General features: G+C 37.1%; 3 protein-coding genes across 5 annotated transcripts; all 3 read left to right on the forward strand.

Moving 5' to 3' along the window:
* Nucleotides 1-1,023: 1,023 nt before the first annotated feature.
* LOC132056441 (glutamate synthase 1 [NADH], chloroplastic) lies at nucleotides 1,024-11,995 on the forward strand. Of its 3 annotated transcripts, XM_059448649.1 has the most exons (22): nucleotides 1,024-1,657; nucleotides 1,749-1,868; nucleotides 2,400-2,513; nucleotides 2,619-2,771; nucleotides 2,873-2,973; nucleotides 3,058-3,154; nucleotides 3,631-3,740; nucleotides 4,104-4,207; nucleotides 4,330-4,509; nucleotides 4,602-4,945; nucleotides 5,085-5,155; nucleotides 5,243-5,712; nucleotides 5,833-6,702; nucleotides 6,823-6,977; nucleotides 7,274-7,435; nucleotides 7,524-9,131; nucleotides 9,440-9,655; nucleotides 9,752-10,020; nucleotides 10,164-10,469; nucleotides 10,564-10,831; nucleotides 11,042-11,299; nucleotides 11,406-11,995. In XM_059448649.1, the coding sequence occupies exons 1-22, from the start codon at nucleotides 1,262-1,264 to the stop codon at nucleotides 11,661-11,663; spliced, it is 6,630 nt and encodes a 2,209-aa protein (XP_059304632.1). In that variant the 5' UTR covers nucleotides 1,024-1,261; the 3' UTR covers nucleotides 11,664-11,995. The 3 variants fall into 3 exon arrangements, with proteins under 3 accessions (XP_059304632.1, XP_059304633.1, XP_059304634.1); XM_059448650.1 differs by lacking the exons at nucleotides 1,024-1,657; nucleotides 1,749-1,868; nucleotides 2,400-2,513; ... (1 more) ...; nucleotides 2,873-2,973; nucleotides 3,058-3,154 and adding an exon at nucleotides 3,221-3,360; XM_059448651.1 differs by lacking the exons at nucleotides 1,024-1,657; nucleotides 1,749-1,868; nucleotides 2,400-2,513; ... (1 more) ...; nucleotides 2,873-2,973; nucleotides 3,058-3,154 and adding an exon at nucleotides 3,328-3,352.
* A 1,508-nt stretch (nucleotides 11,996-13,503) lies between these two features.
* LOC132056442 (uncharacterized) lies at nucleotides 13,504-19,052 on the forward strand. Its single transcript, XM_059448652.1, has 2 exons — nucleotides 13,504-13,678; nucleotides 18,407-19,052. Exon 2 carries the CDS (start codon nucleotides 18,447-18,449, stop codon nucleotides 18,780-18,782), a length of 336 nt encoding a protein of 111 aa, XP_059304635.1. The 5' UTR covers nucleotides 13,504-13,678; nucleotides 18,407-18,446; the 3' UTR covers nucleotides 18,783-19,052.
* A 2,250-nt stretch (nucleotides 19,053-21,302) lies between these two features.
* Nucleotides 21,303-25,510, forward strand: LOC132056443 (putative RING-H2 finger protein ATL21B). Its single transcript, XM_059448653.1, has 2 exons — nucleotides 21,303-22,151; nucleotides 25,004-25,510. Exons 1-2 carry the CDS (start codon nucleotides 21,458-21,460, stop codon nucleotides 25,420-25,422), a joined length of 1,113 nt encoding a protein of 370 aa, XP_059304636.1. The 5' UTR covers nucleotides 21,303-21,457; the 3' UTR covers nucleotides 25,423-25,510.
* The last annotated feature ends 453 nt before the right edge of the window (nucleotides 25,511-25,963 follow it).

Below are 25,963 nucleotides of genomic sequence, written 5' to 3' on the forward strand. Positions count from 1 at the left end.
ATTTAATAGAGAAAAAAAAGGCGTAAGAACTTTGTAAACATATAGTCAACGTAAGTAATACAAATAATTATATTATAAATAGAGGTAAATTTCATAGTAAATTTCAAAAAGATTCTCTCTATGTCTCTGCACACACATACACACACTTTAAATGAATTTTTAATTACACTTTCATTTTTTCATTAATGACAATTAGAAATTAAAATTCTATATACATGATAAAGAATATGAAAGAATGAATTTTAACACACACATATACACAGAGAAAAGAAAGTGAAATACATATATACGTACATTTTTTTGCATGTAATATTAAAATAACACCAGTAAGCTAATACTTATTATAATACTTTTTTCTCTTTGTAATGTTAATAAAGTTAAATTATAATAAAAATATAAAATTATTTGAAATATATCTAGGTAATGTATGATATAAAAAGACATTAATAACTAGGGATTAAAATTGTAAAAGGTAAAATAGACAATTAGAGAAAAATATCTATTATTCAATGATGGAGGAAAATTCACACTTTTTTTTTAAACGGAAGGTTGTAAGTGATTTTCATCCCAAAATTTGCACATAAGATACATATCATTCATTACTCCGCATTTCACGAGTTAAATAATAAAGTTGACGATAAGAGAAACACACTCCTCGTTTATCATCAGTGGTAGATTTGGTTTAAAACACGGAAAAACGTTTTTCTTCATATCTTCAAAAACAAAAAAACAAAAATAAAACATACTCAAGTGGGACCCATTTCAACCCGCCACCCTACTGCCAACTTAGTCCTATCTCTCATCTATAAATCCAAACACAAAGCCAACTCGCCCATCCCCCAAAACGTACAAGAGTGCAGAGCTCCGCCACCTACCCTGTGACGCTGTGGTCTCTCTCTCTCTTTTCCCCCATTTTCATCTGTGTGTTTTTTTTTTTTTTTTTGTAAAACAATCCCTTTTCCGGCTACTTCTTGAAAAGTTCGACTACCCTTTTTTATGCTATATATCCACCGCCAACCTTTTTATTTATCCGTCTATCTTTCACGTGATCTGCTAAAAAATCGACTGATTTGATCTTCCTAAACAACGGATCTGAGATTTTCCTTCACGCTTTGAGAATCTTGGTTCCATTAAAACGCTTTGTTTATTCATAAAGATCTCAACTTTTTCTTTTTTCTGGGTAAAAAAGTATCTGTACCTCTATATATAAAAAATCTATCTTAAAAGACTGGTTAAAAAACTCGAACTTGGTGTTTTAAACATGTCGATTGCTTCAAGTTCTGTACTTCAGACCAAAAACAATGGCTTGGTTATACCATCACCGGTTAAGAGTCTTGTGGGCCATCAATTGAATGCTATGCCTTTGGGCCGGGTCGGTCTTGGTATGGGCCGAACCCTGGCCGCTAGAAGCTCGGTGATTAAGAGGACGACTACCGGTTTCGAGAACAAGTTTTACGGAGCCAAACTTCGGGCTGAAAGGTTGCACCTTTGGCAATCAGACGGGCCGGGCCGGGCTCCTAAGCTAAGGGTCGTGGTGCGTTCTGCATTGTCTCAGGTTCCGGAAAAGCCTCTCGGGCTTTACGATCCGTCGTTCGATAAGGACTCTTGTGGGGTCGGTTTTGTTGCTGAACTTTCCGGTGAAAGTAGCCGTAAAACGGTAAAAAAAAAACAACTACTTTAAAGTCTCCTTTTTTGATGTTTCTGTTTAGGTCTGTAATAATGTTTATGTTTTTTGGTGATGTGTGTAGGTTACTGATGCTGTTGAGATGTTAGTGAGGATGTCTCATAGAGGCGCGTGTGGATGTGAGACTAATACTGGAGATGGTGCTGGTATTCTTGTGGCTTTGCCTCATGACTTCTACAAGGAGGTAATTTAGTTTTACTGCTCAGAATTACTGCTTTTGTTTAAGATCATTTTTACTCAATTGATCTTCTTGAAACCTGTTATGACTTATTAATTTGATGATTTTTGATGGTTGCTTCTTTGTTTTTGTACTATTCATGGTTGGTGGAATTGTCATGGTGGTCTGCTAATTATTATGTTTTTTTGGTGCTATTCTAAATATTTAATATATAAATAAATATTTCATTCTTCTTTTTAATTAATATGGGGATTTTAATTTTAAAAACTTTTTATAATTTAAATTAATACAACGAAAATAACAAGAGAGAGATTGTTAATTTTTGAGAGGCAAGGAAAGAGATTGTTAATTGAACAAGTGATAATAAGAAGGATATTCTCTTCATTATGTGTTCTTTTTGAAGGTGTTATTGATACATATTATTTTATTTGACAACCAGAAATGGAATATTAATGAGAATTGAATACTGAAAGCATTTGTAGCTTGAAATCTGAACTAACCCTTTGTTGTTGTGTGTATCTTTGCTACTTTCATCAGGTAGCTAGTGAGGCGGGATTTGAGCTACCACCAGCTGGGCAATATGCAGTTGGTATGTTCTTCCTGCCTACCTCTGACAGCAGAAGGGAGCAAAGCAAAATTGTATTTACTAAGGTGAACTCCGGCTCTATCGATGATTTAGTGAAGGACTTGGTATTTAGTTAGGTCAATTACGTTATTATGTTTTCTGATTATCTTTTTTGATTCTTTCTTCAACAGGTGGCTGAGTCGCTTGGACATACAGTTCTTGGATGGCGTCCAGTCCCTACAGATAATTCAGGACTGGGTAAGTCTGCTTTGCAGACGGAGCCCATCATTGAGCAAGTATTTCTGACACAGACTCCTCGGTCAAGGGTGGATTTTGAGCGTCAGGTAGCTGTCTGTTACTGAAGTAGTATATTTGTTAGTACTTAATATTTATTTAATCTATCAACTATCATCCACCGCCCATTCTGAACACGTTCCCTCTACAGATGTATATTTTGAGGAGGGTCTCAATGGTAGCTATCCGAGCTGCTTTAAACCTCCAACATGGTGGCGTGAAAGATTTCTATATATGCTCTCTTTCGTCAAGGTTTGTTTCGGAGACTCAGAATACATTACTCTTTGCTGTCAAGTGCTGTGGCTAATTTTTGAAATTGTATATCCTTTAATGCAGGACTGTTGTTTACAAAGGTCAGTTGAAGCCGAATCAGTTGAAGGAATACTACTATGCAGATTTGGGCAATGAAAGGTTTACGAGCTACATGGCCCTGGTAAATATTTTATCCATTCTCTTTTAATTTGTACACTGACTCCATACTTCAACAACGAACAGCATGGGATCAACCAGTAAACTGAAGAGATGCAAGGTTGAGGAATGACTTCTGAGGCATTGAAGTTTGTAATGATCTCTTAAGTTCTTCCACTCCCTTGATCACAATTTGAATTTGGATGCCCGTTTGGACTCTTTGGTGAGTTGGTAAGGAAACTCATTATGAAGTAAATAATGTGCCCTGCTCTCTGCCATATGTTGTTAACGATAAAACCTCCACTTAAATCATGTGGAGGAATTTGTGTGTGCTCAAGGTTAGACTAGGGTTCAATGTGACGTGTCCTGTCACTGCCACAATCTTCAAAGTGCCTAAGCTCAATTATGTCTGCATTCAGAAGACATATCTCGGCATCTTTGTTTTTCTTTTCTGAAAATTGGAACTTCCAAATTTAATTCTTTTGGGTGTTTCTGGTGTAGGTGCATTCTAGGTTCTCTACAAATACCTTCCCTAGTTGGGATCGTGCTCAGCCAATGCGTGTCTTGGGCCATAATGGTGAAATTAACACACTTCGAGGCAATGTGAACTGGTAAGTTCCCTGCAGAATTGCATTTTGTAGTATAGCATATACAGAGCTTAATGTATCTCATTTAAGATTGATCTCGTGAACTGCAGAGATAGTTTAGATAATTTGGTTTCACTGAAGGATGCACATGATTGATTCCTCCCTTTTGCATCAAATATCTTCTGTTGTTCCCTTTGTGTTCTGGAGTATCATATTGACTGTATATTGGCTCGCATGCCTTCCCAGGAGCTGAGGAAGAATCTTACATAGGATTTTGTTATTTTACTTATATTGCTTTGTTTCCTGTTAATTTGTCATCTGCATTGAATTTAAACTTTGTTCTGGGCTTTGGCTATTTTGTTTGACTTGTTACTTTTGTCTATTCAGGATGAGGGCTCGTGAGGGTCTTCTTAAATGCAAAGAGCTTGGCCTTTCAAAGACGGAAATGAAAAAACTCTTGCCCATTGTTGATGCCAGTTCATCTGACTCAGGTTCATATACTACCTCTCTGCACCTCAGAACAGTCAACATCTGAACCTGCTGTAGTTAATTTTCCTCGTAGCAGATATTTGTCTTGATTGTCCAATATCTGATTTTGATCTCCATTTATCAGGAGCTTTTGACGGTGTACTTGAGCTACTGCTTAGAGCTGGTAGAAGCCTCCCAGAAGCTGTAATGATGATGATTCCTGAAGCCTGGCAAAATGACAAGAACATGGATCCATCCCGGAAGGCATTGTATGAATATTTTTCAGCCCTCATGGAACCATGGGATGGACCTGCTCTTATATCATGTATGTAATAGACCTCAAGGAATTAGCAGATTTCTTATACGAATGAGGTTTTCCATTATAGTGTTTGCTTAATGTGGAAATCTGCCTTGCAGTTACTGATGGGCGCTATCTTGGAGCTACGTTAGATCGGAATGGACTGCGTCCAGGTCGCTTTTATGTCACATATAGTGGCAGGGTTATTATGGCAAGTGAAGTTGGAGTAGTTGATATTCCACCTGAAGATGTATCCAGAAAAGGTAGACTAAACCCTGGAATGATGCTTCTGGTGGACTTTGAGAACCATGTTGTTGTAGATGATGATGCTTTGAAGCAGCAGTACTCTCTTGCAAGACCTTATGGACAGTGGCTTAAAAAGCAAAAGATAGAGCTGAAAGACATTGTTGACTCTGTAAATTATTCCTACAGGGTCCCTCCACCCATTGCTGGAGTTTTGCCTGTAAGTGTTGTGTCTCATACTAATTTAGTTCTCTGGATCTCTTGTTATTGCCCCTTTCTCTGCTGTTAATTGTGCTTGTTGTTATTAGTTGTTCTTTAAGTGCCTTTTTATTTATCAATCTGTTCTTCTAAAATTTTAGGCGGCAAGTGATGATGACAATATGGAAAATATGGGTCTTCACGGTTTATTGGCTCCATTAAAGGCCTTCGGGTATGTCTCTTTTGCCAAGGACTGAAAATACCTCAGAATTTTTTTTAACGTAGAGAAAGTAGTCTAATCACTGACCTATTTATGCAGTTACACTATAGAGGCCTTAGAAATGCTGCTACTCCCAATGGCAAAAGATGGCGTTGAAGCTCTTGGTTCAATGGGGAATGATGCTCCATTGGCAGTGATGTCTAATAGAGAGAAGCTTACATTTGAGTATTTCAAGCAGATGTTTGCTCAAGTCACAAACCCTCCTATTGATCCTATCAGGGAAAAAATTGTTACCTCTATGCAATGTATGGTTGGTCCTGAAGGAGATCTGACAGAGACCACTGAAGAACAATGTCACCGCCTCTCACTCAAGGGGCCTCTTTTGTCCATAGAAGAAATGGAAGCTGTGAAGAAGATGAACTACAGAGGGTGGCGCAGTAAGGTTCTTGATATTACCTTCTCCAGAGACCGTGGTACAAAAGGTCTAGAGGAGACCTTAGACAGGATCTGCTCTGAAGCGCACAATGCAATTCAGGAGGGTTATACAGCAATTGTACTTTCTGACAGAGGTACCAATCTTTTCAGAAAGCTACTCTTATTCTTGGTTTCTTAAATCTGTCATTCCGCTGTATGTAGGTTCTTATCTCTTTTATCACATAGCATTAACATTTACTTCTTAACCTTCTTAGCATTCTCGCCGAAGCGTGTTGCTGTGAGCTCGTTATTGGCTGTTGGTGCTGTCCATCATCATTTAGTTAAAAAGCTTGAGCGAACTCGTGTTGCATTGATTGTTGAATCTGCTGAGCCACGAGAAGTACACCATTTCTGTACATTGGTAGGATTTGGTGCTGATGCTATATGCCCTTATTTGGCCGTAGAAGCTATATGGAGACTACAGGTTGATGGAAAAATCCCACCCAAGTCAACTGGTGAGTTCCATTCCAAGGATGAGCTTGTCAAGAAATACTTCAAAGCAAGTAATTATGGCATGCAGAAGGTTCTTGCAAAAATGGGCATATCAACATTGGCATCGTACAAGGGGGCTCAGATTTTTGAGGCAGTTGGCCTTTCATCAGAAGTGATGGAGCGGTGTTTCAGTGGAACTCCTAGCAGAGTGGAGGGTGCAACTTTTGACGCACTTGCCAAAGATGCACTCAAGCTGCATGAACTTGCATTTCCATCACGAGCCTTGGCTCCAGGGAGTGCAGAAGCTGTGGCACTCCCTAATCCTGGTGATTATCATTGGAGAAAAGGTGGTGAGATTCACCTTAATGATCCACTTGCCATTGCAAAATTGCAGGAGGCTGCACGATCTAATAGCGTAGCTGCCTACAAAGAATATTCTAAGCGTGTACAGGAACTAAATAGACAATGTAATTTGAGGGGACTTTTGAAATTCAAAGAGGGAGCGGTGAAAGTTCCTCTAGAAGAAGTTGAACCAGCAAGTGAGATCGTAAAACGTTTTGTCACTGGAGCCATGAGCTATGGATCAATCTCCTTGGAGACGCACGCTACTCTTGCTGTGGCAATGAACAAACTTGGGGGCAAATCTAACACAGGTATGTTGTGCTTATATGGAATGTTGACAATGATCTTTCTTTTGTGAGGGCACCAGTTCTTACCCTTGGGTAGTGGAATTTCTTTACTGTAAGATGAAAGCTGTACCTAATTTTGAACAGGCGAGGGTGGTGAGCAGCCTTCTCGGATGGAGCCTCTTCCTGATGGTTCAAGGAACCCAAAAAGAAGTGCAATTAAGCAGGTTGCAAGTGGTAGATTTGGAGTCTCAAGTTATTACCTCACAAATGCTGACGAGCTACAAATAAAAATGGCTCAGGTACACTTTACATGCGCACTGCAATATATTTCATTTACGGTTATTTTCCTTCATCGTCATGTTTGTATTATGTGTTGGTCCATTCCTATCAGATCCTGTATTCCAATTGGAATAGAGGTTTCTCTTGTTTATGAATTTATGTTCATGGACAGATGATGCTGCATCTGCAAAGCACCTATAGGTGTCTTTGCCTCTTTAACTGAAATCTGCATTTGGCATTTGGTGAGATAAATATGAACAGTAAAGTTTTCCGTGTATGTGTTACACATCTATTCACTTCTCGTTGTATTTTTCAGGGAGCCAAGCCTGGAGAAGGGGGTGAACTTCCTGGACACAAGGTCATTGGTGACATAGCTGTCACTAGGAACTCCACAGCTGGAGTTGGACTAATTAGTCCTCCTCCTCATCATGATATCTACTCGATTGAGGATCTTGCGCAGTTGATTCATGATCTTAAGGTATTAAAATCTCTCGTCTTTGTACGATGAAAGTATTTCCTGATTTATTATTCAATGATCCTGAGATATTGCCCTTTTATACCTACAGAATGCAAATCCAGGGGCACGTGTTAGTGTCAAGTTGGTTTCTGAAGCTGGTGTTGGGGTTATTGCCAGCGGTGTTGTCAAGGGACATGCTGATCATGTCTTGATCTCTGGTCATGATGGAGGGACTGGTGCCTCAAGATGGACCGGCATCAAGAGTGCCGGGCTTCCGTGGGAACTTGGTCTTGCAGAGACACATCAAACGTTAGTGGCTAATGACCTTCGTGGCCGAACAGTGCTGCAAACGGATGGCCAATTGAAAACTGGAAGAGATGTAGCTGTTGCTGCTCTTCTTGGTGCAGAGGAGTTTGGTTTCAGCACTGCTCCCCTCATAACACTTGGCTGCATAATGATGCGAAAATGCCACAAAAACACTTGCCCTGTGGGGATTGCCACTCAAGATCCAATTCTTCGAGAGAAGTTTGCTGGAGAACCAGAACATGTCATAAATTTCTTCTTCATGCTGGCAGAGGAAGTGAGAGAAATCATGTCTCAACTTGGTTTTAGAACACTTACTGAAATGGTTGGCCGTTCAGACATGCTTGAAATGGATAAAGATTTAGTCAAGGACAATGACAAACTGAAGAATATTGATCTATCCCTACTGCTTCGACCTGCTGCTGATATCCGGCCTGAAGCTGCCCAATATTGTATACAGAAACAGGATCATGGTTTGGACATGGCTTTAGATAACAACTTAATTGCCCTTTCCAAAGCTGCTTTGGAGAAAAGTCTTCCTGTATATATTGAAAGTCCAATCTGTAATGTAAATCGTGCTGTTGGAACTATGCTAAGTCATGAAGTGACCAAGCGTTATCACCTCGCAGGACTTCCTGCAGACACCATTCACGTCAAGCTTAATGGAAGTGCAGGACAGAGTCTGGGGGCTTTTCTTTGCCCTGGCATCACGTTAGAGCTTGAAGGAGACAGCAATGATTATGTTGGTAAAGGTTTATCGGGGGGCAAAGTCATTGTTTATCCTCCAAAAGGAAGCAAGTTTGACCCCAAGGAAAATATTGTGATTGGAAATGTAGCTCTTTATGGAGCAACAAGTGGGGAGGCATACTTTAGTGGGATGGCGGCAGAGAGATTTTGTGTTCGTAACTCGGGGGCCAAAGCTGTTGTAGAAGGTGTTGGTGATCATGGCTGTGAGTACATGACTGGTGGTACAGTTGTAGTACTTGGAAAAACTGGAAGAAACTTTGCTGCTGGTATGAGTGGTGGCGTTGCCTACGTTCTTGACTTGGATTCCAAGTTCCACTCTCGTTGCAATTCAGAGCTGGTTGATCTCGATAAAGTTGAAGAAGATGATGATATCATGACTTTGAAGATGATGATACAACAACACCAGCGTCACACAAACAGCCTACTGGCGAAAGAAGTTCTTGCTGACTTTGATAATCTTTTGCCTAGATTTATCAAGGTCTTCCCCAGAGATTATAAACGTGTTCTTGCAAGCATGAAAAAGGAGGAAGCTACCGAAGCAGCAAAAGAACGTAAAGAACGTGCCATCAAGGAAGCGGAGGAGCAAGAAGAGGCAGAGTTGAAGGAGAAAGATGCCTTTGAAGAGCTGAAGAAGTTAGCAGCTGCATCTAAGGATGAATCCAGTCAGGTTAGTTCATCTATGGAGTATTGGTGTTTCTAATAGAGCTGCCTTGGAATTCCCGTTGTAGTATTTCATCATATTCCAGAAAGATTCTATATTATTTTCTATAGATTGCTCATGAATGCAGATATATATTATATATTATATATATTAACGCATCTTTGCACTTTTTATTTGGGAAGAAATTTTGTGTATTGGAAACCTGACTTGTCCATTAATTACTTTATTGTCTTTAGCATCACATGTGGATATCTAGATGCTGTGAGATGCTTTACAATATGTACTGCAGCCTTATATATGTATGGTCTTTGCAGGTTGAAGAGGAGAAAACATTGAAGAGGCCCACCCAAGTTGCTGATGCAGTCAAGCATAGAGGTTTTGTCGCTTATGAGCGAGAGGGTGTGTCATACAGGGATCCAAATGTTCGGATGAAGGACTGGAAAGAGGTTATGGAAGAGTCAAAACCCAGTCCACTCCTTACGACACAGTCTGCTCGTTGCATGGACTGTGGAACCCCTTTTTGTCATCAGGTAATTTTAATGATGAAATATGGGGTGATTGATACACATAATGAAATACAAACGGCCAAAATCTGAGCTGACTATGTTATGTAAAATATTTTGCAGGAGAACTCCGGATGTCCTCTTGGAAACAAAATACCAGAATTCAATGAGTTAGTGTATCAGAATAGATGGCGTGAAGCACTGGATAGGCTTCTTGAGACAAACAACTTCCCTGAGTTCACTGGTCGGGTGTGCCCCGCACCTTGTGAAGGGTCTTGTGTGCTTGGTATCATTGAGAATCCAGTTTCTATTAAAAGCATTGAATGTGCCATTATTGACAAAGCTTTTGATGAAGGGTGGATGGTGCCACGACCTCCTTCTGAGAGAACCGGGTATGGGTTCATCACTTGCTTGCACTGTACCACACAAACACACCCCCATCCTACTTTATGCCTGAAAAAAGTTGTGCTTGTACTGTCCGATTTTTATAGTAGTTATTTGATAGCTCACATTCTAATTGTTCTCATTCTGACAGGAAAAGTGTCGCCATTGTTGGAAGTGGACCCTCAGGCCTGGCTGCTGCTGATCAGTTAAATAGATTGGGTCATACTGTCACCGTGTTTGAACGTGCTGATAGGATTGGTGGTCTGATGATGTATGGAGTGCCCAATATGAAAACTGACAAAATTGATGTCGTTCAGAGGCGGGTTGACCTTATGGAAAAGGAAGGGGTGAAATTTGTGGTCAATGCAAATGTCGGAAATGATCCTGAGTACTCCTTGGATCGCCTTCGGGAAGATCATGATGCACTTGTTTTGGCTGTTGGAGCCACAAAGCCAAGGTGAGTACCATGGATAGTATCGTATCAATTTTGGTTCAGCGTCCTATCTGAATTAGTAATTGCTCACTCAAACTACTTGTTGAATTATTGGTAGGGACCTTCCCGTTCCTGGACGAGAGCTCTCAGGAGTCCATTTCGCCATGGAGTTCCTTCATGCAAACACAAAAAGCTTGCTTGATAGCAATCTGCAGGATGGAAAATACATTTCAGCCAAGGGCAAGAAGGTGGTTGTTATTGGTGGAGGTGACACTGGAACAGATTGCATAGGAACATCTATTCGCCATGGCTGCACCAGTGTAGTTAATTTAGAGCTTCTCCCTCAGCCACCAAACACTAGGGCTCCTGGAAATCCTTGGCCACAGGTTTGATCTTGTTTTGGTTAATCTGGAGCCTCTTATTCAGTTAGACGCTTGCTTTATGATGCTTTTATACTAACTCAGGAAAGTTTCTAGAATTGGCTTTATAGTCCGAGTTAGGATTATAAAGTGTGATCATGGAACTTTCGTTCACAATTTTTTCATCAACTTCCTGAATGTCTTTGTGACACGTCCTTTGCTTTTCTTTGTTGGCAGTGGCCTCGTATCTTCCGTGTAGATTATGGGCATCAGGAAGCTGCTGCAAAGTTTGGTAAGGATCCAAGATCCTACGAGGTTTTGACCAAGCGCTTCATTGGAGATGAGAACGGAAATGTGAAAGGATTGGAGGTGATACGTGTACAATGGGAGAAAGATGCCAGTGGAAGATTCCAATTCAAGGAAGTAGAAGGCTCTGAAGAAATTATCGGGGCTGATCTGGTTCTGCTAGCCATGGGGTTCCTGGGTCCTGAATCGGTAAGTATTTAATGTGACTTCGATTTAATTTCCTCTTTCTTCGTGGTTCTCGGAGGATATTTTAGTAAATATCAACTGGTTGTTCTCGTGTTTGATTTTTGTTCAGACAATAGCAGACAAACTGGGACTAGACAAGGACAACAGGTCTAACTTCAAGGCTGATTATGGACGCTTCTCGACAAGTGTGGATGGAGTGTTTGCAGCAGGAGACTGTCGCAGGGGACAGTCTTTGGTGGTGTGGGCCATCTCCGAAGGGCGGCAAGCAGCTGCTCAAGTTGACAAGTTTCTCATGAAGGATGACGAGGACGTTGATGTGGCTAGCCAACAAGAATTGGTCAAGAAGCAGCAAACAGTCGTGACATAAGACACTTGCAAAAAAACAAATTAATAACGACATTATGGGGTAGAGGGTCTTTTGGGATTTTCCTTCAAATAATATCCCAAGAAAAGAAGCACATAGTTAAATCAAAAGCTGAGGCAAGTCAGCTGTGGAATATAGGATAGGGATTAGTTGAGAATTTCTAATTCTTTTTTTTTTGGGGGAGTTCGGGGTTGGGGGATAGTATTTTGTTTTTTGCTGCATCTTGGTTGTTGATAAACTATATTATTGCCGTTTTGGTGTTTGGAGGGTAGCTCCAGCTCAGGCTACAGGAAAAATAATATGTACAGTTCGTTTGTGCAAAATTTCCTTCTAAATTAATATAACGGGGGTTTTTAGTTATATTTTGCAAGTTTTTCAATTCTCAATTATTATTCTCTTTGAAAATTTACTTCATTTTTAGGAAAATTAGAGCTTACATACCAATAGGCAGGGTGTCAATGGTACGGTTCGGGTGGTTATTTTATAAAATTTATATCATATCAATTTTTCGGTTATTTCACTTTGTAGAACCAAAATTAGACTTTTTGAAACCGTTTCATTATCTCGGTTTTTTTTTGGTATCGGTTCGGTTCGGTTAATTTTCGATTTTTTTTAAAACAAAGCAACATCATGTCATAGTCACTAGTAAAAATTAAAGATTCGATATCATGCATACTTCAAAAGGACTTTGGCTAAAGTTCTAGACATTTTTACTGTTTAAAAAGTGATGAATCAAGAAAACATGAAAGACGACAAGAATAAAGATTGATCTCATTATTTTACGGTAGTGTAAAATAATGTTAAGCAAAGATAAAAAAATATAATTTATATTGCATGAGGGGGCAAAAATCAATCAAGATGGGAGTGAACTGGGACTACTAAGATTAAGTATCCAATAAGAGTAGCTGGTTACTATTCGAGACGCTAGAACTAATTTAATTTCAATAGGAGTAATATAATAGGTTTTAGAGTTGGAACTTTAGGTGTTAATTATTTCATCATCCCGAACTCAAGATGAAAATTTTAATATTTATTATATTTAAATCTAATATATAGAATATATTTTACACATATAAATGTATTCGGTACGGTTCGGTATTTTTTCGATTTATTTTTATAAAATTTAAAACCAACCCAATTATTCGGTACGATTATAAATTTGCATGAAAACCGTCGGTTTTATTAAAGGAAATCTAAAATCAGTTCGGTACTGTACGATTCAATCGGTTACGTCGGTTTTTTGAAAATCATTGACACCCCTCCCAATAGGAGCCTCCTACACAATAGACGTGGACTTAATTTTCACTATCCTAAGCCCTTTCCTTTTCCTAATCCCCAATATAATAAAAGAAAAAACATATTACGGCAAAGCTTTTGGAGTTCTGCTTCAGTTTATAAGGTGGGATTTTAATGAAAACAAGAAGAGGAAAATTTAACTAATTCAAATTCTTGTCACTAGTTTTTTCTTTCTTTTTAACACGACACTACATATATTTAGAAGGTGACTTCTTGCCAACCAAAGTTAATTTCTAGTCACTTCAAACCGTCAATCATTTGTTTTTTGTTTTGATAAGGATAAGAGAACAATCAATCATGAAATCTCAAGTTTAAATCTTAACGATGCAAAAAAAATTAGATAATTTCTTCCCATTTGCTTAAACTTGAATAAATAAAATTATTTATATCTATACAGATTATATACATGTGCTGGCGAAAGGTTGTAAACCACCGTCGTGGAAAAAAAAAAAAAAAACTTTGTAACTTGTTGGATAATAAACCTTTACTTCACTACACAAACTAAATAAAGAGGCTATATGGGCTCAAAATTACATTCGTTGAAATTAGGCTAAACAGCACAAGTAAGGAGTGTGGCTATTTGTGAGACACGCGGTCATCAGTATTGCAGTTAGGCCTGCGGTTAAAACCCATCACCATTTGTGTTTCCATTTCCCCAAAAAGACAAGGCGACGAATAAGATTGAAGGCGCAGCAGCATATTCAAAATCAATCGTCCAATTGGTATTTCTAAGCTTTTCTCCCTAGTTTTTTATTCGTCCAATTTCTTACAATTAAGCTTAATTACTCACCTTCTTATATGGAGATTGCTTATTGTCAGCTCTTGGGTTTTGCCTAATTATTGTTATATCTGATAGTTTACAAAATTCAAAACCATTTCGTTCTTTGTGATTTTAGGTCAAATAAACCTAAATAATCACTACTGGTCATGTGTCTTTATGTTCTTGTTGTTGATCCAATAAACATATCACCTTGTAAACATATTCGACCAATTGTGATGTATTTTCTATTTTATTCCGTATTGGTAGTAACGTAGAATGCCGTTAGACAATGTACTTAAAACCGTTAGCCAACTTTGTCTTGGACCAAGTAATTCCGTAAAGAAGGAGATTCATTGTTCTGTGACTCTTGACATCTAATCTTCGCATTTTTCATCAGTTTTAGATGGCCACTGTAAAAACTTCAAAGCGGTGAGTCAATAATTTGCGCAATTGACACTATCTTCAAATGATGCAGCACGTATTAAAAATGAGCTTTACTGTCTTCAAGCCTACTTGTTTATCTTTAATTTATGTACTTCCCTCTGTGATTTTGCTATAATTCATTTCTTTTTTTGATAATGTGCTATAATTCATTTAAAAAAAAATAAAAATATAATATACTTCAGCATTTATCATTGCTCTCGTGTTGCATTATTTGCTATGATTACAATTTGCTACTTCAATGCCAAAAGAATATTGCATTAGTTGGCACTACTATGTCGCATGCATGGGACTGTGAAATTCAATTTCTAAGATTGTGGAATAAAATATATGATTCTAATGACTAGGCTCGTAAATATATCTTAATTCTTGAAAGTTTTCATATCATCATCCTTGTAGAAAAGTTTTCATATCATTATTCATCACAGTTTAAGATTCATGGAAAAATGATTGAATTTTTACCTTGCTGGAATTTTTCTACTAAATCTAGTGCTTTCTGTAAGGAACATACTTCCATGGATATGGTTGATTCATTACTTTTGTACCCGAACTTATGATGTAATTATGGGATGAACTATTCTTGATGCTTGTTATGTCCAAAATGGGTGTCTGAAAATGAAGGGTTACGGGTTATGGATGAAAAGAAACTGAAATTTTGAAATACTTCAAAATGCATGGTGTTTGGCCTTCTATAGGGCCGTTAATTTACGAATTATATAATTAGAGCGAAAAGATATACGGCGTATTTTGCAGAATATGCGCAAAATCCTAATATTATATTACCTGTATAATTGATGAAACAAGAAATGCAACACTATTGACCACTACTTTAGACAATCCTCAGCTGGATGAGTATGATTCTACTGAGAGTAGTTAAACAATTGCTAAAATTCAGACTCGAGTGGAGAGAGATGGCTAGGTCCCCGGAGGGCTTTCAGGGACAGTTGTTAAACGCAAAAACCAAAGGATGAAAATAGAAAAGAACCTAGGTCCAACTTTATTTCCTCATGAATCATGATCTATAATATTCTTTTCGAATAATTAGGAGATCCTCATGGCTCTTGGTGACTTTTGAAGACATAATTTTTCTAGGAAAAAATTGTTTTGCCGGGATGACTAGATGATGTAGTCAAGGTGCCAGTTGTAGAACCTAAGCACCAGAGTTTGTCCGAACACCTTTCTGGTAGCACCTTTGTGCATCCATGTACTTCTAATTGTGCTTAAGCGCCAACTGATGGTGCCTAACCGGTAGTGTCTCTGAAGTTTTTGTTTCAGATTCATCTGTTAGCGCTCAAGCACTGTTATGTGGAGCCTAGACGCTATACACCTAGGATGTACTAGTTTAAGGGCAACAACTACGCCTTAGTCCCAAACAAGGTTGGGCTGGCTAGGTGAATCCTCGCTGACCATATTCCCCATGTAAATTCATCTCAGACCAACATTATACAAAATAAAAGTGAAAAAGCATCTCTATATTTCCTACTAGCATAAGAACCTCTAATAAGGTTAAAGGATTTCGAGAAAGTATAAGACCTAAAGTAAACATACTAACATGACTGAAATATATTCCCAACTAATTGGTATCATCTATATAAATTTTTTTCTAACATTGTGCCCAATCTTTCACTAACATTGAGATTGTAGGTCTTTTTGGAACAAATTCCTTCCATGTGATTTTAGGCCTGTCTCATTCCATTTTAACACCTTCACTCACTGTGGTTTCACATCCACGAACCGGTGCATTTGGAGGTCGATGCAAGACATGACCAAATTATCTCAAGCGATCTTCCCTTATTTTATTCTCATTGTGTGTTACTTGCACCTTCTAGCGAATGTGACCATTTTTTAATCTTGTCTAATCTTCTATGATTACACATCCATCTTAGCTTCTGCATAGCTACAACACTTTTAACTTTGGTAAGCATCGTCTGATCACATAATACTTCGGTAGCAGTTTTCCATTTCGACCATTCAATTTGTTTCTATGTGATAGATCTTCATCTATCATTTCTATTCTTTAGGAATAACGAACCTAGATATCGGAATTGTTTGCATTTAGGCATCACAATTCCATCCAATCTCACCTCACCTATACTCTTCCTATGGTGATTGAACTTTTAATTTGTATATTCGGTCTTGTAGCTGCTTATCCTAACCTCGCTCTCTAAGGTACTTCTCCATAGTTCAAGCTTTTGGTTGACACCCTTGTTGGTTCCGTCAGTTGGCACAATATCGTCAAGTAATAACATACATCATGAGACCTCATCTTGTATTGTGTTGGTTAGCTCGTCTATAACTAGGGTAAACAAGTATGGCTCAATGTTGAATCCTGGTATAAACTCATGGTTATGGAAAGCTCCTTTTTATCTCTTATTACTGTTTTCACGTTCCAGTGACGGCTCCTTTCTACATGTCTGTTATGACATTCATATATTTAACATAAATTTCTTTTTTCTCTAACACCCACCAAAGGACTTTTCTTGGTACTCTTGCCATATGTTTTTTAAACACCATATGTAGATCTTTCTTCCTCTAGATGTAAATTTTCATCTATCTTCTTAGCAAGAGTACAGATTTTGTTGTAGATATATTGGGTTCAAATCCAAATTGATTCTCAGCCACTCTTGTAGTGTCCCTAAGTCTACATTCTCTCACTCTTTCCTAGAGTTTTATTAAATGACTCATAAGTTTAATTCCACGATAATTTGCACAACTTTGAATATCTCCTTTGTTCTTATAAATTGGAGTTAGACTACTCCTCCTCCATTTGCCAGGCATCCTACCACTTCTTAGTATCACATTAAATAGATTGGTGAACCATACTACTCCCAAGACACTTCCAAACCTCTCCTGAGATACCATCTGGACCACATGCTATTCTGATCTTCACATTTTTCATGGCATCCTTTACCTCTGTTGGCCTAATTCTATGAGTATAGCTAAAGTTTCTATCGTGCATAGATGTATGTAGATCCAAATTGTTATTCTAATGGTTCGAGTTGAACAATCGATCAAAATAGCCTCTCCATCTCTCCTTGATCCTGTTATCTCCACATTTTCCCAACAATTATGTCATGCAGTTGGCCTTTACGGAAATGTGAACAGATATTGCTTTTTATGATTTAGGGGATGATGGAAGAGTCTGGCAGTGCGGTTCTGAATTGCATCTTCTCTATGTGAATATTGGATACATGTGTTAACTTCTCTTTTTATTTTCTTTTCTTAATTAAAGAAAACGAAGTCTTTGCCATAAGTATATATAATGTTCAACTATTTGCTTATTTTTCGCTAGTTGACCTTCTATTAACTCTTTTTTTTTTTTTTTTTTTTTTTTTTTTTTTGAGATTTTTTTCTTCAATCACAAATCTTATCCAGATTAACAGTCTTTAAAAGTTAAAACGCACTTGAGAGAGGGGGGAGAGAGAAAAACATTTCAAGCTTCCAAGTTTTACAAGAGAAAAACATTTCAAGCTTCTAAGTTTTACTTTCCACTGTGCTCTCCCTGTCTATCTCTGCCTCTGGTTCTCTTAGTTGTGCCATGGTAGGGTTACTGTATTTTGCTGTCGTCATATCTGTATGTGCTTTCTTCCCAACAAATTCCTTTTTAAATTTACTTGAACTGTTTTATTTAGGTGGCAGACAAGGTCTAATGACACAGTTAAACGATGATTTTCATATGCTTTCTTTCTTTATACAAGTTTTGTCATGATTGCCTTTTTCTCTTGTTGCTATTTATCTCATGATTTACGCTGGGAAAATTATGGAAGCAAGAACAATGATAAGAATCATTTATTGACCAACTAAATGTTGCATCTTCTTGTTGAATGTTGTTGTCATGAAGGAACTTATACTTGAAAGTTTCACTATAAACTTTCTCAAACTTTCAAATGTGAGGATAGAAATTTCTCATCCTAAGATATGTCTTAAAATTATTGCTATCAATGATCATGGAGCATCTTCTCTGCATGATAGGATAAGTCTTGCGTTCAGATGAATACAGTGTGTATTCATTTGTTTCCTTTTTGGAAGGAACTGTTGTCCTGTGAGAAGTTGTTGTGGTATGAATCTCTATTGAATTGCGACTTTGAATGTCAAAAGCATATGCTCGTGACATTTTAAGTTGGCAACATTTTCAAAATGATTTTTGGTGATAGTCAAGGAGAGAAGATGGAATTGCACTTGTAAGGAGCCAGTTTACATGTTAACTGCAATCTGATCAGGCACTATTTTTTTTTTACTGTTTCCGAAGGTTTCTGGTCTCGGTCAAGACTCGGCAAAGCAAATAGGAAATGGCAAGAAATATGGGTCATCTCTTGAGATTGATGATGGAGCTTCCAGCATCCAGAGTTGGTTTTTCTAAGCACTTAGCTAGTCGACTCATCTGCTCTACAACTCAAGGAGTGCAAGTCAAACAGGATCGTCCTGGAGAGCATGATGCTCATACCTCGGATGAGAAGGAGAAGGTTGATAACAAAAATGAAGGGAGTACTGAAGTTGAGAGCGACAATGATGAAGGGGACAATGGTTACATTAATAAAAAGACTGGTGAGATTGGAGGCCCGAGAGGTCCTGAGCCCACCCGCTATGGCGACTGGGAGAAGGGTGGCCGCTGCTCTGATTTCTGATCTTCGTTTCTGCTTTTGATTCAACTGCCCTATTATAGGTAATGGCTCACTTATTGGGTATGGGGGAGACGAATAAATAGTAATGTAGGTGCCAGTCAAAATAGTCATGTTATTTTTTCGAAGTTCTTTTTTTTCTTTTTCTTTTCTTTTCTGATAGGTTACCCCTCTAATGCTTGAATGTTGCAATGAGCATTGAATAAGAGCAGCTGTTACATGATTGTACAATGCGAAGTTTCTGATAATATGGGTACCTAATAGTCTTCTTAATTACCAATTGTTGTCTCTATGATTATAGGACTTGCTATCTGATGCAAGAATATGCATTGTCTCAATTAATGATAGCAGCTTTTAGAGGATTAGGGGTGTGTTCGGTACGTAAGAAAAATATTTTCCAATTTTTTCATGTTCATTTGGTCAAAATTTTTGGAAAACATTTTCTTTAGGAAAATAAGTTTCTAAAAAATGAGAAAAATGACTTCCCTAATTAAAGCAGGGAAAACAAGTCCACAAATGGCATTTCACCAACCACCAAACCCCAACAGTTCCTACACCCCCTCCTTTCCCCCAAAATTATTATTATTTTTTTAATAGGTTTAATTTTTTTTTTTTTTTTTTTTTGGATTTTCTACACCACCCCATCCCTCCTCGGACCCCCAATGCCCTTCAAAAAATATGTTTTTCTTAAATAAAGTTTTAAAAAGTTCTATGTTTTTTGGTTTTGTATTCCAGCCCCTCCAATTTTTATTTATTTATTTATTTTATTTTTTTGAAAAGTTTGCGTGGTTAAATTTGGTGTGGGGTGGGTTGTGGTGAGAGATAGCGGGTGGTGGGTAAGAAAAAATTTCCTATTTTCTGTAATTTTTTTATAAAAGTAAAATAAAATATATGAAATAGAAATTTGGGAGGGGGTGGGTAGGTGCGAGGGTTGGATGGAACGGTGGGGTTGGGTGGTGGTGTGGGGTGGGTGAAGATGAAATGTGTTCGAGGGTAGTGGGTGCTTGGGGTGGGTGGGTGGGTGTGTGGTATGAGGTGGTGGGGTTGGGGTTGGTGGGCTTGGGTGGATATTTTTCGAAAAATGTTTTCTACCGACTAACCGAATGAGAAAATAAGTAAGAAATTCACTTATTTTTCACTACTCAATCGAACATGAGAAAATAAGTAGAAATTTATTTATTTTTCAAGAACACATTTTTTAGGAAAATATTTTCCTCCATACCGAACGCACCCTAGATGATTCTAAGTTTTCTGATGTTTGGGATATGTTTAAGATGACTTATTCGTCTATTCGTCCAAGTAAAGGAGTTGATAAGTCTCTTGCACTTAAAATAACTGTGCCCTATCGTCTTTGATGGTGACTTGAATCATTCTGTGTAATGAAACGTTCAATTAACCTAGTTACAAAGGCATTGACCTACTCTATGACTACAAAGTCAAGATTCTATACAACAATATCTATTTCTAATTCGGACTTGGTAAATGGTGGTCATTTTCTTTATATGAATGATTTTTCTCCTTCCCTCTTCCCCTCACCCACCGCCCCCCCTCCTCCTCCCACCACCCAATTCACAATCTTAGAAAGGAGAATTTGACTCTACTAGAATAATTTCCTCCATTTTTTTTTTCTACTGGCCAGTTTTGAGTAAATACGAGCTTTTCTTTTCTCCCTTCTACCCTAGCTCTCTACCTGAAGTATTAGTTGTAAGGTTACAAGTAACTCCCCAAACCTGACTATCAAATGGAATCAGTAACGTTAGTTGTGCTTTGGCCTTTACCGTGAATTATTTGCTTTGGCCTTTACCGTGAATTTTTTTTTTAGTGGGACATAAAAGTAAAATTACTTTTCCTCTGTTCCATTTTATGCCATATATTTTCGCTTTTACTTTGTTTAAAAAAGAATGACATAGTTTTCTTTTATGAAGCTATTTAGTTTGTAGTCTTATTTTACCTTTAATAACATGACTAGGATCCACTTATATAAAAGTTCAAGAAAAATAGAAATGAAAAGACACATGAGCTTTCATCGACAATCATTTGGAAGGAGTGCATATATTTGACCTTCATGTAAGAAAAATTGGAAGTTCTAAAATTAAGTGCTCAGTTAATCACCTTCAAATAAAATGTGACTAGGAGTTATAGTTATATACAATATTACAAGTTGATACATAGTCCCAGATGGACGAAATTAGATTAGATGGAACCAAGAAAGAATTGACGAGGAATAAACTTAATTAATAAATTCGTTTACTACTAATACTTACCGAACATGAAACTAAAGTAGTAGCAATATTTATGATTAGGTAAAGAGTAGGAACGCATTCTCTTTCTGCCTTACTGTAAACCATACTAGGAGAAAAATGATCCATGAATTATTATATTTGAATAGAAAATTAACTCATATGAGCGACAAGCAACGCTATTAATAACTCTCTCATGAGTCATAACCTTGAGAAAGTTCCAAGTATATTGTTGTTGTAATACTAGTTGTAATAAACTACTATTGTTTCTTACCAAACAAAATAAATCAACTCTTGGTCCGTTAACATACGATATTGACACCCTTTATCATGACAAATAATAATGATGGTTATTTACTCCTACTATGTTTTTAAAAGTAGTATCCATTAACAATACTATAGTACTTTTTACAAACCAACACTCTGTTTCTGTTTTATCCCATGGAATTGCAGAAAACCATTGCTCTGTTTATTCTCTTCTGTTATTTAATCAGTAGCACAGTCGCAAACACAGAATTTTGCTTCACATCTGCATGTGGCAAAAATGAACCACTTATCCGATTCCCTTTTCGTTTACGAAATTTCCAATCCGTAGATTGTGGCTATCCAGGTTTCAACCTGTTGTGCGATGCATCAAATGAAACAATTCTTCGACTACCAAATAAATCAGGAGAATTCACAGTCCAAGCCATAAATTATTCGACACAAGAAATATGGCTTAACGACCCCAAAGACTGCCTTCCTCAGCTACTCCTTAAGTTAAATCTCTCTGCTTCTCCTTTTTCCGGAGTTTATTATCAAGATTACACTCTGTTCAATTGCTCCTTAGATTATACGATGATCAAGCTAAATCCAATAGCTTGTTTAAGTGGTTTGCATTATACGGTATATGCTACATCGTCTATGAGAGGAGTTAGCTTGTTGGAAAGACCAGAGTGTAAATTGATACGAACTATAGCTGTACCAGTACAATGGCCTTTTTATGAACAGGTGGTCTCGTCGGATCTTAGTGGTGATATTCTTCTGACATGGGCTAATCCATATTGTAAAATGTGTGAGTCAAGGGGTGGACGATGTGGTTTGAAGAGGACCATGTATACTCGAGAAATCATTTGTGAGAATGTTCGTGGAAGTGGTAAGATCCCTAAACATCAATCTTTTTCCTTCTCTTTGAAATTTCCTCTTATTTTCTCTGATTTTCGCTTTCCTAATCAAACGATAAGCGAGCACCCCTTCCCCCGAAGTTATAAGGGCTTGTTAGCTATTGAATTCCAACTAAAACTCTTTCAACTCTAAACTGTGCGTTTCTTAAGATTTTTTCACAGTCAAATTTAAAGGTTTGTCGATGACAAGATCGACATGCCTTCTAATTGTAGTTGACATAAAGCACACCTAAGCTACCTATAGTTGTTTATTTGCGAGTTCACACTAAGTACAATTGATTGTTTTCATGCTTTCTATTGCACACAGTTTCTGTTATTTTAATGTGACAAAATAATTTTGCGACTAAAAATAGTTCCAAGTTTTTACTAGTATAGTATTCCCTCCGTCCCACTTTATGTGAGACGATTCAGAATATGAGGGTCAAGATATTCAATTGTGTTACATAAATCGGGACAAAAGGAGTGGTAAATTTGAGTTACCTTAATGTGACGAAAAATAATTTTTTGACTTTATTATTACAATGAATAAATTTGTACAACCATACATGAAATTTATGCTTTCTTTCCTTTGAAATTTCTCTTCTTTCTTTCTTACTCTTTTATATAGATTGCACTTCTTCTTACACAACAATCTGATAACTGAATTATGAGTGCTTTCCCCGTTTTACTATTCAGAAGAAGAGTCTTTCTTCTCCCTTTCTTGCATTGACCAAACAAGGTTTCAAATATTAAACATTCCATAGGATAAAAGTTTCATGTTTCATGCCATTTAATAGGGTATTAGGCTTAAAATTCTGATTTGAAGTCTCCCATCCTTGTGATTATTCAATCTTCTCGAAGCTTGCAATTCGTAGCTCTTTTCACATGTTTAAGTCAACAGAGCCTCCCTGTTGAAGACTTTGTCCATTTTCACGTCGTTGATAGATAGTCCAATTAAAAAGTTGCTAACAATATAATGTTAAAATTGTTGAATATTAGAGAAACTAATTGGTATACTTACTGTTTCTAGTATCTGAATATACTCACCCTAGCTAGGTGTTACTATAATGTGAGAAAATTTAGTTTTAGTTTAAAACACTTGGTAGACGTTTGGACATGACTTGGTTGAGATTCTAAAAAATATTAGTAGAATTTGAAGTCGAAGTTGTATTTAGACATGAAATAACAGTTGAAACTTTGTGAGTGAAAAGTTGAAAAACTTCTAAAATTTGTTTTTCAAACTTCACATTCTATATTTCAAGTTTGGAATTGAAATAATGCGCCAATTTAATAAAGAAACACTTATTTGAAATAGTCTCCAAATATTATTTTAAATATGTGAAAATTGCTACAAGAAAAGGAAAAGGGAAAATTGACTTAAGATTGGACATTTGGTGTTACTAGCTGCAACCTGGAATTTATGGTAAGCGTGCTGAAGTAGAATTTGATGCTACCAACGATTAACTCTACTAAATCGAATACTATAAAAGACAAGTAAAGAGAAGAAGATGCAAGAAATGATTATTTGGATCAACTTCATCCGACTTTTAAAGCCATTTTCATTATTTTAGTGGCTTTTATTTTTGTGGTTTTGTATCTTTATGTTTCCTTGCACTTTATCTCTGTGCTCTGTTACTCAATAGTTGTATGGGACACTCTTTTCTTCCCTTTGCACTCAAATATTCTAAGTTTGACTTAGAAATTGGAGCATTAAAGCTTTGAGTGAGTCAATAGTCCCCACATACGCAAGCACACACTCTTTCTTCTACGCTATAAGGACATGCATAGAATGTTGCCTTACTTTTCTCTTTCCTGCATTATTTTAATAGAAAAAGTGACGAAGGAAAGATGTTGAACCAAAAAGGAAAAAAGAAAAGAGTGAAATCAAAGCAAAGGCCCCGATTATTCATACTATAATCATTTTTTGAGTCAGAGATTAAAGTTGCAACAACTCAAATCGGGCGCAAATTGAATTGAAGGGCTGAATTGAACCTTCATATATGTCAAGAGTTTTTGGCTCTTTAGAAGTGAGCACCATGTCGTATCCGGAGAGTGTGCCGTTATTAGTTACTTCCTTCGTCCCAATTTATATGACACCTTTTTATTTTTAGTTGGTCCAAAAAAGAATGACACCTTTTATATTTAGTAATAATTCATTTTTTTGCGCGGATTGTTCTTCTTTTGGGGTGGCCTTTAATTTTTGCCCCTTAAATTGGTGGTCTTTAATTTTTGCCCTTCGCCTACAATAATAGAAGATTCTGTTGAATCTTTCGGCTAAAAAAAAAAAAAATTTCGCATGTAAGTCAAATTCTGCCTTGCAATTTTTTTTTTTAATTTTTTACTGAATGGGGGTTCAAACCCGAAACCAGGGGTTCTAACGAAGGACAAAAATTAAAGACCACCCCAAAATAAAGGTATTCCTGCAAATTGCCCATAATAATTTAACTTTAAAATACACATTTTACCCTTAGTGAAATAATTTACAACCACACAAATTCTATGACTCATTTTAGACCACAAGTTTCAAAAGTCTTCATTTCTTTCTTAAACTCCGTGTCAAGTCAAACACCCTCACATAAATTAGGACGGAGGGAGTACGTTAGTACCAAAGTGATATAATTTTTTTTTTGTGGAAAAATTACTTGTTATAACGGTTTAAAATATATTGATATGATTAAAAAAAAATTACATTATCAGTATATATAGTTAAATCTTTTAAAGTAACCATTTTTCCCCGTTATACTACCCTTTCTTTAATAGACTCCTATAAGGTAGTTTTAGCTGCTCTTGCAATTTAAAATTATACCAACTTATTAACTGAAAAATGATTTGAAATTTTTTGCAGGGTTTCCTAAAGGCGCACAATACGCTATAATTGTGGGAGCTGGGGTGCCAGCAATGTTATTTTTTGTTGGGCTTTTGTGTTTCATATGTGGAAGGATAAGGTCTTATAGGAGGAGAGCCGCACCAGTACTAGAATTCAGTTCAACCGTAGCACCACAACCCATTGCATTGGTTGGTTTAGATGAGCCCACAATAGCATCCTATCCCAAAACTATATTGGGAGAGAGTCGACGTTTGCCCAAGCCAAATGATAATATCTGCCCAATATGCTTGTCTGAATATCAGCCCAAAGAGACCTTAAGGACCATACCTGAATGTCAACACTGTTTCCATGCAGACTGTATAGATGAATGGCTTCGATTAAATGCTTCTTGTCCAGTTTGCCGCAATTCTCCTAAGTGTGTTCATGGTACCGTATAATATGCTTTTCAAAATTTTGGTTCGGTATGGCTCCATTTTGGTTTGTGATGTATAGTACTGAAAGACTTTAGGTTGAATTGATACTTCTATCGATGATCATTCACAGTGATACACCATATATTTTAAATATACAGATGGGAGAGGACTTAGAGTCCTAAGAGAATTTGAAGAGTAATCTAAGCTCTATATCTACATAACTATATTTAGATATTCACCCATCGTTATCTAGGATTATTTGATATTCTAACAGGTACGTTGGTAACTACGGTTTGTTCGACTTCACTTACATACAGCGGAGAATGTGACTTTGGCAATGGTGGAAACTCTTTCATGCTTGAAATGAATGAAAACTGTCTCTAGTATATATTGGATGGAAGCGATACACATATTTATTGAGAGATTAATTTGTAATGTATATGACTATATGTAATTAGGTATTTACTTTACTAGTCATTTGGCCCGGGCTTACCGATCTCACAAAATTCAATTTATAGACATTTTGTAAATTTTTTCTGCTATTGTTTCTTTGTTTTTCTAACAT

This window comes from Lycium ferocissimum, chromosome 5 (genome assembly GCF_029784015.1).
Source record: "Lycium ferocissimum isolate CSIRO_LF1 chromosome 5, AGI_CSIRO_Lferr_CH_V1, whole genome shotgun sequence".
NCBI classification, from domain to species: Eukaryota; Viridiplantae; Streptophyta; class Magnoliopsida; order Solanales; family Solanaceae; genus Lycium; species Lycium ferocissimum.